At 36.0% G+C, this 14,007-nt stretch overlaps 1 protein-coding gene across 1 annotated transcript; it reads right to left on the bottom strand.

Annotated features, from left to right (window-relative positions):
- Positions 1–4,134: 4,134 nt before the first annotated feature.
- Positions 4,135–13,845, bottom strand: prrc1 (proline-rich coiled-coil 1). Its single transcript, XM_028462439.1, has 9 exons — positions 13,742–13,845; positions 12,085–12,185; positions 11,682–11,837; positions 9,052–9,197; positions 7,861–7,963; positions 7,625–7,788; positions 5,929–6,032; positions 4,696–4,798; positions 4,135–4,630 (listed from the first exon to the last, which is right to left on the bottom strand). The coding sequence occupies exons 2-9, from the start codon at positions 12,164–12,166 to the stop codon at positions 4,421–4,423; spliced, it is 1,068 nt and encodes a 355-aa protein (XP_028318240.1). The 5' UTR covers positions 12,167–12,185; positions 13,742–13,845; the 3' UTR covers positions 4,135–4,420.
- Between the last annotated feature and the right edge of the window lie 162 nt (positions 13,846–14,007).

The raw sequence follows: 14,007 nt of genomic DNA, 5'->3' as shown, positions 1-14,007 counted from the left end.
ATAAAAATAAATTAAGTTGAGGCGGAAGCCCACTCTGCCACAACTGTGCCAAAGTTTTCCACAACTTTGGGAACAAATGTGGTAACTGTAATATGTCAGTCAAATTGATGCCAATCATTGTTAGTCTTATGTTTGAACACTAGATGGTGCAATTTGGCATGAAATAAACACATTCAGGTTTCTGCGGTGCCATGCGTAATGATATTTTTTGTTCCACTTTTTGATGCCGTTACGCATGGATGCTTTGACCAATCAGAATGTTTGACACTGCATTGTAAAGTTCAGAGCCTGTAAAATTTGGTGATATCAAATACTAGGGGGGTGGGCTTTAGCCCTGGCCAATCAGAGCTGGGTAAAGGAGGGACCGGCCATTTTACGCACGAGTGCTGTGGCTCATTGGACGGATTTCTCAACTGTGAAATGCCTCGATATGTGTAATAGTGATGTTTATCTGATGACACAATTTTGATATATATGGAGTTTTATACACATTGGATTAACTTTTGATAAGAAACAACAAAGGTAAGACACAATTTGTCATCATTGCAGACTTGGGGTTCAAGATGTGGCATTTTTTTTTTATTTCCAGCCTAGACTCAGGTCAGCCCCAAACGGTGGGGGCTTAGTTCCTCTTTAAAGCGGTTTCTTCACTGAGGAGAAAAGTGCACGGTCTCCCTGGAGATCCTCTTTGAACATCTGAAGTTTTTTTGAAGGAGCGAATATCACCTAGGCCGCCGTAATGCATGGGCTTACCTGGGCTGGGGTCTAGGGTCCCAGGGGCCTGTTGAGTTTAGCTTTGTTTTTAGATAAACTGAGTAACGGAGTGTGCTGCTGTGTTCTTCTCCATCACCAGGTACAGCAGTGGTTCGCAACCTTTTTCGGGTCGTGACCGAAATATCACAAATTTCTGGCGACCCCAGAAACATTTTTTCTCTAGAATGAAAAAGTTATGGTTTCATTTATTCAGAAGACTTTTATCAGGACTTTGATCGTCTAATATGAATATATCAAAGCGATCAGCAGACACCACATATTCAGCACATGTTCAGCACTTATAAACCCTTTCCACCACTTTTCCACCTAATGTCTATATGTTGACCCTTTATTGTCACTTTTAACCTCTTTTCACCATATTTCATGCTTATTTTTGCCTATTTAACCACATTCATGATCGGCCATGTCCCTTATTTGCAAGTTTAAAGGAATTGTTCCAATATTTACACTATAAACCCTTTTTACTACTTTCTCTGTTTGTTTTTGTCCACTCTAAGTTGCAACTTTTAACCGATTTCAGTGCTTTTTAAAATCCCATTTCACCACCTTTTCCACTATTTTGAAACTAATTGTTCCTACTTTTTGCAACCTTACAAATTCTGTTTTTTTCCACCATTTTTGGTCACTTTTAAAACAATATTGACACTTTAAACTCTTTTTACCACTTTTTCTATTCATTTTTGGCCATTCTAATTTGCTTTGTTTTAACCAATTCACCACCATTTCTGCACTTTTTTAAAAATTATTTCCAAGACTATATATAAAACTTATAAACCCTTTTCACCACTTTTTCCACCTGATATTGCAAATGTTCACCAATTATTTTCACTTTCTCCTCTTTTCATCATATATTATGTTTATTTTTTGCCAATGTAACCACATTCACCATTAATGCCCATTATTTGCCAGTTTAAACAGTATTTTCCTACATTTTAAAATTCAATTACCCATAATTTGCTACTTTTAACCAATTTCTGTGGTTTTTAAAATCCCATTTCTTCTTTAAAAGCGGTAAACAGTAACTGTGAGAGGACGGTTAAAGAACAGTAAAAACGTAGCAGGGACTGGAAATGAAACTACAACTGAGACAGAAAAAGTTAAATCAAACAGATCGACTTGTTTTTATCTTTAGTTCCCACAGGAAGTATGAAACCAACGCCAACGTTAAATGTCAATGAGACGAATCAAACACACTCTCCAAGATCTGAAGTGAGATCCTATTCTGAGCAACTCATTCTGTCAACGTCGTCCTCGCGAGTGTTCAGAGTTACACAGTTTTTGGGTCAATTTATGAAACCATTCACAGGGAATATTAAAGAGTGTATGAAAGAACAGAAGAGTGAAATAAAAGCACATGAGGTTCAGACATCATCATGTGTCACTCCATGTCATTTCACAAACAGTCCACGCACAAAAAATGTATTACTAATAAAACACTAATAAACAACAAATACCGAGGATAAAAATAAAGAAGTCTCATAAAGAAAAATTATTTTATATCCCAAGAAAGAGTAACCTTTATGCTATCTATCTATACAGTATATCTATCTATCTATAACGCAAGGAATCTCTGTCTGTCTGTGTGTGTTCCTCAAATATCTCTGCAGTTCAGGGACAAACAGAGCTGAGACTTTCAACATGGCTGCTGCTTGGTTCAAAGGTGTGCAACGTCGGTTTTCTTAGGTCTGCAATGATACCGTTAATTAATCATTTCATAAAATTGTCCACCGGGAGTGGGTCATTTTATCAAATTTTAGAACTGATGACATCATCACTGTGGATTGAGCCATTGCTGGCTTTAATCACGTGCAACAGTTGGCCAGGTTAGAGGCAGTCTATGGGTGCACCAGACAGAGCCAATCACTCTGTGGGCAGAGACATACTTCCTACGGGCACTGCACTAGTTACAATCAAAACTAGATTGTTTTCTTACATTCCCACATGCAGTTATGGGCCAATAAAAATAGCTTTAAAAAAAAGTATATGTTCATATTTCCAGAGCGTGTGACCCAAGAACCAATGCATATATGTGACTAATCATTAGTGATGTCTATGTACATAGACATCCTATTAAACCAAAGATTTACAGTGTGAAGTGAATTATTAAGAAACAATTGGTAAACATTTCAAAATGTATTGAGACTGAACTTATTACGTGGGATGTCAAGACATTTTTTTTTTAATGAATAGAATGACCCACGTTTTCAGAAATCTTTCCATGGAGTTCTGTTCAGTGTCAAACCTCTTCAGGATTACTCTAACCCTACCTCAGTCCACAAAGCACACCTGAAATTCTCAAGGATTTACTCTCGGAATAAGTTTTTGTCTTCGTGCTGAACATTCACCTCATTTTATAGAAAACTTTCAGATCTTTTGGGAACGTCGTCATCTTTTTTAGAGCAGATGGAGTGTGTTTAAAAAAGACCAGAGTGAAACTTTTCACATTCATCCTATTTTCCTTCATTAGTCACTGCAATCAGTCCTGATGAAGACAAAGTACAACGTGTACCATCAGAGAACAAAACAAGGAAAGAACATGGCGTCAATGAGCTTTCATCAAGAAATGAGAATCAGGATGGTCAACAGGAAGTATGGTACTCAGCCCACCCTACGGTGGACACTTTAGGTCTCACAGTGAGGTATCAGGAAAACCTCTGTCCTTGGTCAGACCAAACGGACTCATGACTCAGCAAAACCTCCGTCAAATCTAACGCCCTCACATGTCAAACCAAACGTCGTCAGATGGCATATGCCTCAAAATAAAATTAATCTGACTCACAACCTCAGGCCTTAAAACACAACATGTTTTATTTTGAAGGAACCGAAAGTACACATGACAAAGTAAGTTGAAAAGCTGTTCTTTTATTTTACTTTTTTTAAAGTTAAGATAAATCAACGCATTGTTTAATAAATACATAGTTAAATGAAACATTCATACAGCTTAACCTTTGCTGAGTCATGGGTCCGTTTGGTCTGACCAGTGACAGAGGTTTTGCTGAGTCATGAGTCCGTTTGGTCTGACCAGTGACAGAGGTTTTGCTGAGTCATGAGTCCGTTTGGTCTGACCAGTGACAGAGGTTTTGCTGAGTCATGAGTCCGTTTGGTCTGACCAGTGACAGAGGTTTTGCTGATACCTCACTGAGACCTGAGGATGTCCTAAAACGTAGCCCCCATGACGATTTGGAAATCTAGGATGTGAAGCACATTGAATTGTTTTGTGTATGAAATATTCTATACAAATACATTTGTATATATATATATATATATATATATATATATATATATATATATATATATATATATATATATATATATATTTAAGGTTGTCATTTTTGGGGGGAAAAAAATACTTTCAAGATGTTTGTACAAAAAAAATCTTTATTAAACCCAGTTGAAACATTTGGTTAATATTTGAGTTTGATAGATATTAGATTAGGTTTTAAGTCATAATTATGTTTAGCCACTGATTTAATCTTCTGAGCAAAGAAAGATGAGATCATTCTGAAAATATAGATTTTGTATTACATATGTATTATTGAATTATTGATATTGAAACATTGAAAAGACATCTGATGAGTCATCCAACATGGCGTACCCGTCCTTGCTGACTCATCATATTTAGCTCCTGGACGTAGAATCACCAGCTTCATAGAGTCCTGGGGGGCAGCTGCTGCTTGTAGATTCCAGCCAATGCCTTGGCGGCGCCGTGGATCATGTGACGTTGGCTCATGCCGGTCACAGCCCGGTGCCAGTCCACCCTCAGCACGTTGGGCCGGCTACGCTCCAGGACCTCAGCCACGGTGACGGTCAGACCTGACCAGCGCAGGCTGTAGTCTGGAGGGGTCATGGACTGGGCCTGGGGACACAGGGACCAGGTCAGGGTTTAAATCTGTGACCTGTTAAAGTGATTCCGAGGTTCACCTGCTGCACATGTTCCAGAGCCAGGGGCGTGGCCTGGGTGAAGACCTCCACACGGAAGCTGATAGCAGGGTCCTCCAGGATCAGACATCCGATGTCAAACCATCTGAAGAACACAGCGGAGGAGGAACGTGTACTTTAGTTACTTTGTAACAGCTCAGAATGGAATCAAACCACCATAACTTTGTCACTTTAAACTAAGTCAGTGTAATGCCAAAATGAAAGAACATAAATGATGTAATGTAACCATTTTTTAGACAATAAATTAGTGGTGGGACTCGATTGAAACAATTTATGTAATTAATTGGAGACTTTATAATTAACAATATAAAGCAGAGAAGCAACGTTTTCCAATTTAATTGTATGTTGGTAAATGACTGAACCAATGAAAACATGAACTTAAACAACTATAGTTTATTATTTCTGTAGCTGCTACATGATTAGCATTGAGGTGTTGGCTGCTACATGATTAGCATTGAGGTGTTGGCTGCTACATGATTAGCATTGAGGTGTTGGCTGCGACATGGCTAGCAATGTGGTGCTAGCTGCTACATTTTTAACGTTGAGGTGTTAGCTGCTACATGTTTAGCATCGAGGTGTTAGCTGCTACATGGCTAGCAATGAGGTGCTAGCTGCTACATTTTTAACATTGAGGCGTTAGCTGCTACATGTTTAGTATTGAGGTGCTAGTTGAGGCTAGCAGAGTTCCACTGTTCCACAAACTCTTTTTCTAACAAAATTCACACAGAACTGGGCTTTATTTTTCCATCCTGTGTTTTTATTGTAACTAAAATTAACGAAGCACAGCAACAACTTCTCCTCTGGTTCTCCTGTTTCTTGTGTTGTGGGCTGTGCATCAGTATCATGGTACAGTGGGAACTCGTGAAATGTGAAAGGTTCTATGTTGCTTGGAGTGCAATGAAAAAGTGCCTTATTTTTCTGTATTTAATTCATCACAATTAAAGCATTAAAGTCCCAGCACTACAATAAATGTGAACATTCTGCCAAAAATGCATTTGTGCATTGAATCATTTCATGTAAGCAGTTTAAAAAATGAAGTTAAGAATTAAAAAATATCCTTTGTTCTGGTTTCTATTTCACTATGCAAACGAAAGTCATATATCAGATAGTAACTATCACTGTGGTAACAGTGAGCCCACTCATAGCTACACAGTTATCCCACAGCGTTATGCTAGCAGCGTGCTAGCACTGTGCTCTCAGGAATTCATCTCTTACTTGTCTGGAAACAGTTCAGCGATAAAGTTTTCCACAGAGAGCGCTGGCTGCTTCTCATGGATCACTCCAGATCTACGTAGACTGTCGATACGCTCCTGAGCTCCCTGAGTGATACACAATCAGTGATACACAATCAGTGATACACAATCAGTGATACACAATCATTGGATTCAACACAAAAGATGAGCAACACATTATGTTCAGCACTACTAATGCTTCACATCAGATTTCAAAGCCACATTATCAATATTCATGTCAGAATTTAGAATAAAGAAGAGATTAATACAGGAGATAACAAAGGGTTGTGTGCTTTTTTTGTTTTGTGTGTTTTTGAATAATTACTTTTCTCCCATTTTGTGTTTTTGTTGTCATTGTATTTTTTTGGGAGTCATTTGCTGTATTTTTGTTTTTGGTTGTCACTTTTTGAGTATCTATGTTGCACCTTTATGTATTTTATCTCATTTTGTGTCATTTTTGTATATTTTTGTCTTCCTTTGCTATATTTTTTTTTGGTGTCATTTTTGTCGTCGTTTTGGGTTTTTGAAGTATTTTTTCCTATAAATTTATTAGAGTCAGACAATTTTTTTCTGTCATTTTGTGTGTTTTTGTCGTCATTCTCATTGTTTTTATTTTTTCTTACGACTTTTTGGATATTTGTTTTGTTCATTTTTCTCTCATTTTGTGGTCATTTTTGTGTGTGTTTGAGTCATTTTTCCTAAAAATGTGTCCTTTTGTGTGGTACTTTTAGTAATTTTTGTGTATTTTTGTCATCTTACATATTTTTCTGTCATTTTGTGTGTTATTGGAATCACTGTGTGCATTTACAAGTACTTTATGGGCCACCCAAAACTAGACTGAGGGCTACATGTGGCCCCCGGACCCCCAGTTGCCTATGTCTGACTTCGTTCTTTCTAAAGAGGATGAGTAGCACAGGACAAGGACTAACTCAGTCCAGAGTCTGGAAACAACAGATAAAACATCCACTTCTAAAACAGTTCAGCTGCACTTTGTCTAATTGAATCAATCCAGTCACATGAGAACAATGTAACGAGCTTTTCATCTTAGTTACTTTTCCATCATGGCCGTGTGCTTCTAGAACTACTGAGGAAACAATGTTATCTGTGACACGTGGAGACCTTCTACATTTTATTAGCTTATTACCATGGTTTCCATGGTTACGACATTGATGTACGGTTTTTATTGAGTCCAGTTTGTTTGAAGTCATTTTTCTGCTTGTGTCATAACATTGAGCGCATTCTTGCTTATTTTTACCCTTTTTCTGCCACTACACTAAACTTTCCATATTTTACCCTATTTTCATCACTTTTTGTTGCCATATTTTTGCTCCTTTTAATGCAATTCAAAGCCTTTTCTGTGCTTTTTTTCCACTTCCAAGACATTCTCAGCACTTATAAACCCTTTCCACTACTTTTCCACCTAATGTCACACACGTTGACCCATTATTGTCACTTTTAACCTCTTTTCATCATATTTCATGCTTACTTTTGCCAATCATACCACATTCACCCTTTGTCATGCCCATTATTTGCCAGTTAAACACTGAACTATGATTATTTCATTGCACAAAAGGGAAAAACAGTATTTATTTGTGTGTTGACCTTTCTTTAGAACCCTAAGTGATAAGAAAGTTGACCTTTCTAAGTACGTGAGGCTTTTACCAGGTTATAGAACCCACCTTCACACCAGCAGCAAAGCCCACAGGCTGGGGGGCGATGTTGGACTGACCCGGTTCTCCAGTGACCACGGCCAGACCGAAGACTTCCTGAAAGGCGTCTCTCACCGCCTCCACGTGCATCTGTGTCCCCGAGCTCACCACGATGTCAATGTCACCGCCGGACTCTGGTCGGGAAGAGTTCATCAGTTAAATTAGAGGTTGTGGAACATCACAGAAAAACATTCAATCTGACTTACTGATGTACGGAGCCATGCCAGGGTCCAGGGTGGTGATCACTGACTCCACTGAGTGTTTGGTTCTATCCAGCACTGACCTCACTACAGTATTACCTGCTACTCCCTAAACACACACACACACACACACACACACACACACACGCACACACGTTATTATAGGAAAATAAAATCCTAGAGCACTACAGAAATGATATTTTTACATCTCCATCCTCCTAAACACCTAAACAGTCCAGTTTGTTTGAAGTCATTTTTCTGCTTGTGTCATAGAATAATATACATTACAAAATTATAAAACATTGAGCCCATTTTTGCTTATTTTTACCCTTTTTCTGCCACTACACCAAACTTGCCACATTTTAATCTATTTTCATCACTTTTTCTTGCCATATTTTTGCTCCTTTTAATGTATTTTTGCTTCATTACTCCCATTTCTGACACTTCTACATCAAATTTCAATGTCTTTTCTGCACATGTTAGGCACTTATTAACCCTTTCCACCACTTTTCCACCTAATGTCACCTATGTTGACCCATTATTGTCAATTTTAACCTCTTTTCACCATATTTCATGATTATTTTGGCCAATTTAACCACATTCACCTTTTGTCATGCCCATTATTTACCAGTTTAAACTAATTGTTCCTACTTTTTAAATAAAAAGTCCCAACTATTTTATCCTTTTTCGATATACAAAAGAGCTTTACATCGACATCTTTAACTTGTCCTGTTTTTTAGAGCAAATAAAATCAGCACAAGTTGTTATTTTGACTAAAAAAAGTTACTAAATGATGTAAAAATCAGGCTGAATGTTTCACTCTAATAGAAAACAATGTGATGTTTACAGGCAGTGGGGCCATGTGACATCATCAATCACATGATTTTAAGATGAAGGAACACAGGCTCTAAAACTGTAAAGTAGTCCTATTTTTTAAAGGTAATTAAATGAATATGATGCAAAATAATGTGTTTTGTTAGACATTGATCTACTAATAAGGACATTTAGATGAATTTTGGCCATATTTGTAAAACAGTGAAAGGATCTCTTTACAACACAGACCTACAGCAGTGTCCCAACTGTCTGCATGTGAGCACAGGCTGATGTTTTACTCCTAAAAGCTTCCTATGATTATTCTAACAGCAGTTTGTTTACATTTAGGATTGACTTCTTCTACATTTATTAGAGCAATGTGACCTTGAAAAAGCCCCAGATTCCTCCTTCACTGTTGGTGTCTGCAGACACTCTGGGATCCTCAACCTCTGGGAACGTGATTGGAGATCCAGCATCTAATGCTCTGGTCATAGCAGGCTGCTGCACCATGGGGTTGGACATCATTGGACCTGTAGAGATAAACATTCAATCAATACATTATAAATCAGCTGAAAATCATTTGTTCTCCCACAATAACAGTTTGAGTTCACATTTGGTCGTACGACAGGACCAAACTCATTCACATGGCACACCCTCCTGTTTCAGAGGCCCCGCCCACTGAGGTCAAACGCGAAAATTAAATCGGCATCCTCACATCTGAGTTGGAGTAAAACAAATATTTTCTTTCTGAACGTGTGAAAAGTGACTTAAAGCAGCTCAGTTAAACGCTCTGTAGAAGAGGATCAGCTACTGAGCAGGAGACGTCTGCCCCCCTGTGTGCACTGAGAACAACTTCACCTTAGTGCTGCACAATTAATCACATTTTAAATCGTGATCACGATTTTGGTTGCCATGATTAAATTAACCTGATCACCTGCAATATTTACATTTAAAATATGGGCTCTGCACTCTAACAGTGTATTTATTCAGTTTAAGTATTTAATTTCTTAAATTATAATTCAATTTAAAATCTTACGTTTGCACTGTAAGCATATTGTTTGTTTAAAAGTAGTGCAATAAAATCACAGATTTTTCCCTAATATGATAAATAATTGTGATTAGAATCGTTATTTACCATATTAATCAAAATAATCGCGATTATCATTTTGGCCGTAATAATGCAGCGATCCTGAAGACACACACGGAAATATGACGTTTATATCGACCTCAGTTGTCCGCACACTTTAGGCAATAAACATCACATTAAAATAAATTTACAAAACCCTTTAAAAGCAAAAGCCTTGAAAATGTTTAAGGAACAGTTGATAAATGAGGGCCAATATGTTTAAGCAGGAAAACGAGGAATTTCAACAATATTCTGCCCTATAAATATATGTATAGTAATGAAAGTACAGACATTATCTAGTCTTTAAATTTCTTTGAGTTTGTGACCAATTTTTATTCGATTTGGGGAAAAATTTGTGGAATAATTTTAATATAATTGCAGGCTTTTAAAAAAGGTAATTTATTTTAATTTTTTTCAATAATTTGAGGCTAAAAATAACTGCCGTCATGTGATAAAAGCGTGGGAAAACTGTGGACTTTCATTGAATGTATGTATTTGGAAAGGCTGAGATATCTACAAATGAATTACTTGGTTTTTTATTATTTTTTAGACAATGATTCATATATTCTCTAATTTCCACTTTATCCTGCGGGCCGGATTTGATGCTCTAAAGCAGGGGTGTCGAACTCATTTTAGTTCAGGGGCCAAATACAAAGTAGTTTGATTTCAAGTGGGTCACAGATTTTTTTTGTGGGAAAACGAGTAATTTCAACATTATTGTGCCCGAGTTTGCACTTCTACATATACATAAAATACAAAATATGTAAGAAACCGACAATATCCAAGCAAATAGTGACAGACATCAGTCCCAACAGGATCTACAGTTTAAATTTCCTAAATTTTATGACCATTTTTTATTTAATTAAGGGAAATATTTTGCCATAATTTGAGGAAAATTAAACAATTTTGTAAGAATTTAGAGGTTTTTTCAACTGTCTAACATTAAAAATGACTGGAATCATGCAATAAAAGCACCGGTGAACACTGAACGCCTGCAAATATTGTTGACTTTCATTTACACAGTGATTCTTATTTCTCCGTCATTTTTATTTTCATCCTGCGGACCGAATTGGATGCTCCAAAGGGCCGGATTTGGCCCCCAGGCCTTGAGTTCGACACATGTGATCTAGATAATGCTCAGTCTCAGAGCGAAGAATCAAGCTTTCTGATATTTTTGTCTGCATTTGTCATCTTATGTTGATAATTAGTATGCGTGTTGTTTTGCAAACAATAAGTCATGATTATATTGCATATAAAAACAGTGGCCATCATTAGCCATGTGTAAGGCAGGTGTGATAAACTGTGTCATGTTAGAGAGGACAGGACTGGTGCATAAACACTCACACACTGTTCATGTACATACCTTTAATTTAAATGTTCTACTGCACTACTTATCAATGCTCTACTGCACTATTTTCCTTTTATTATTATTATATTTTATTATTATCTTTCTTTTCTATTATTTTCCTTCTTTTATCTTATTTTTTTATTTTTATTTTGTATCTATTTAATTATTTTTTTATACTATTATTATTATTATTATTATTATTATTATTATTATTATTATTATCATCTTGTTATTTGCACATTCTAGTCTAACTACTGTTTATATTTATACTTATGTTTATACTTATTATCATCTTTTCTAGCTGATTGTTTATTGTTGAAAAATTTTTGTTTTCACTATTGGAGAGAGCACAGCTGACCGAGTCAAATTCCTCGTGTGTACAACATACACTTGGCGAATAAAGATGATTCTGATTCTGATTCTGATTCTGACACTGTTTAAAGAGTGAAGGTATGAGTGAACACAGGGGGTACATGTGTGCTTCTGAGTGTGACAGAGCAAACATTTCTAAGTTACGTGTGTGAGACGTGTGGCACTGACCTGGCATTGCTGCAGGAGCGCTAAACGTTGGCATGAGTGGAGTCTGTGGCGTTCTACCGCCGTGTCCTCGTGTGATGTCATAGCTCGCATTCATGGAGAAGCCAGAAGTGGGAGGGGCTACAGGGGGAAAGGAGACACCGGCGGTCGCAGGAGGGGCTGAGACGAAAGAAGAAGAAGAGTCACTGGTTGATGATAGCTCGGTAGGCTAAAAATGATGTTACTGACTGGATTCAATAATTAGGTGATCACATTTATAAATCAATAACAATAATAATGGTAAAACAAACACTGAAACAGTTTGGTTTTAATGTTATTTATCCTACCATGACTCAGCATGATCAGTTCACGTGAGCAGGCTAAAGCTCAGAATGAACACACGTGTGATTTAGTGTACTTCACTTACAAGGAGCCATAGCCATAGGTGGGGGGGTCAAAGGGAGGTCTGCAGGAGGAGGGGGGGTCTCAGTCCTACTTTCCTCCATCATCTTCTCAGCTGATGTTCACCTGAAAATAATTTATAAACCAAGAAATTTCTCATTTAAACATTGTTCCTGGAAAAATCCTGAGCGTCACACAGCTGTACGGTACTGCTGGATGAATAATTAGTTAGAATTAAAAAATAACCATGACACCAATAAAGCTTATTTCTAATGTCACTGGCCTTGGTTCGGTCATCAAACACACTCCCCTCATCAACTCATGTTATATTAAAAACTCTGTAGTTCTTTAGACCAACAGCGCCCTCACCTGTTCTTCATCAGAAATACTCACATTTATTATGAGAATATGCACACTACGTTATAATAACCCATCATTGGGCTTCATTATTTCCTTCATCATCATCATCGTCAGTTTCTCTTGTTTTTTACCCTCTCTCTTTATTTAAAATCATGACACAGCAAAACCAGGTTAGAGCCTGAAATGTAATGTAACGGAAAAAATGTAGTAAAACCCGAAATTTATTAACTGGTCAATAATGTAATGATAAAGAACAAAAAGTTTATAAGTTTTGGTCTCAGCACTTTTGTTACAATATTGACCAGTTATTATATTTACATTTTAAAAAACTTAATACAAAAGTGAAGATTAAATACAAATAAATCAATATAAGTGGAAATAAATACAAAAATATGAATATAAATAAATAAATAACAAAAAATAAATAAAATTCGAAAATGAAATATGAATATAAATAAATAAATAAATATTAACAAAAATAAATGAAATTCGAAAATGAAATATGAATAAATAAATAAAGTGGATATAAATACAAAAATATAAATACATCAATAAATGTAAAAAAATGTATAATAAATACATTACATTTGGATGGAAATTAAATAAATAAAGTGGAAATAAGTATATGAAATGAATTAAATATCAATAAATAAATAAATGATCAGCAGCACTTTTGTTACATTATTGACCATCATTAGATTTACAGAAATTATAACAATGTGGAAATGAAATACAAAAAAAAAAACAATATAAGTAAAAATAAATACAAAAATATAAATACATCAATCAATTAAAAAAGATTAATGTATATTTTAAATATTGTTCATAAAAAGTTTGCATTTGAAATCCTACTATAAAACATATAGTTTTGTTTTTATTATTATTACCTCAGGTCAAATATAAAAACCTAGACATCCAGGTTAAAATGCAACACTGTGATTTTATTGAATGTTTTTATAAATTAAAATGATAATTTCACTATAAATATGATCAATAATAAAACACCAAAGTGGATCTTTGCACAAAACAAAAGGCCAACACTTGATTTAACAATATTTACCAATAGTTTTTTTTCTCCTAATGCTCGTACAAACAAGAACAGGATTATCAATGAAATCAGTGATTTCTAGTATTGATTACCAATATTCCAATTATTGTGAAGATGTAACAGAACGTTAGCCTTTAGCTAGCTCCAAACAACAACAGTTAGCTGTGTTATTTAGTCCGTGGCTTAAAGCAGAGGTGTTTTACTTTCTAACACACACAGTAAATATCACAGTAAAGCTTAAATTAAATATTAAACCCTGAGCTAAACTTCTTACCTGCTACAGACACAAAGATCAGTGTCTGACCGACATCAAATAGAAGCGCTGCCACGTCTGTCCATCCCTGGCTCCGCCCACTACAGACTCCGCCCACTCCGGACTCTGCCTTTAAAAAAGAAAAAAAAACCTTTATTGATAAATTTAATGTTTTTATTGAACTGTTCAACCGTATGGAGAACCAAACCTGCCAAAATGTGAAATTAATGAATGAATAAATAATAGTGAAATTTTAATATCAAATAAAAATTGGAATTAATGCACGT

The sequence above is a fragment of the Gouania willdenowi genome, chromosome 12 (genome assembly GCF_900634775.1).
Source record: "Gouania willdenowi chromosome 12, fGouWil2.1, whole genome shotgun sequence".
Taxonomy (NCBI): domain Eukaryota; kingdom Metazoa; phylum Chordata; class Actinopteri; order Blenniiformes; family Gobiesocidae; genus Gouania; species Gouania willdenowi.
The sequence above is the reverse complement of the archived record's forward strand: the minus strand, read 5'-3'. Positions and strand labels throughout refer to the sequence as shown.

Excerpts from the sequence above, each read along its gene's own strand:
- prrc1 (XM_028462439.1), bottom strand. The coding sequence starts at position 12,166 with ATGATGGAGGAAAGTAGGACTGAGACCCCCCCTCCTCCTGCAGACCTC. Across the intron at positions 6,033-7,624 it reads GCTTTGCTGCTGGTGTGAAG|GGAGCTCAGGAGCGTATCGA; the intron begins GTGGGTTCTATA and ends TGTATCACTCAG. Across the intron at positions 4,631-4,695 it reads CTCTGGAACATGTGCAGCAG|GCCCAGTCCATGACCCCTCC; the intron begins GTGAACCTCGGA and ends CTGTGTCCCCAG.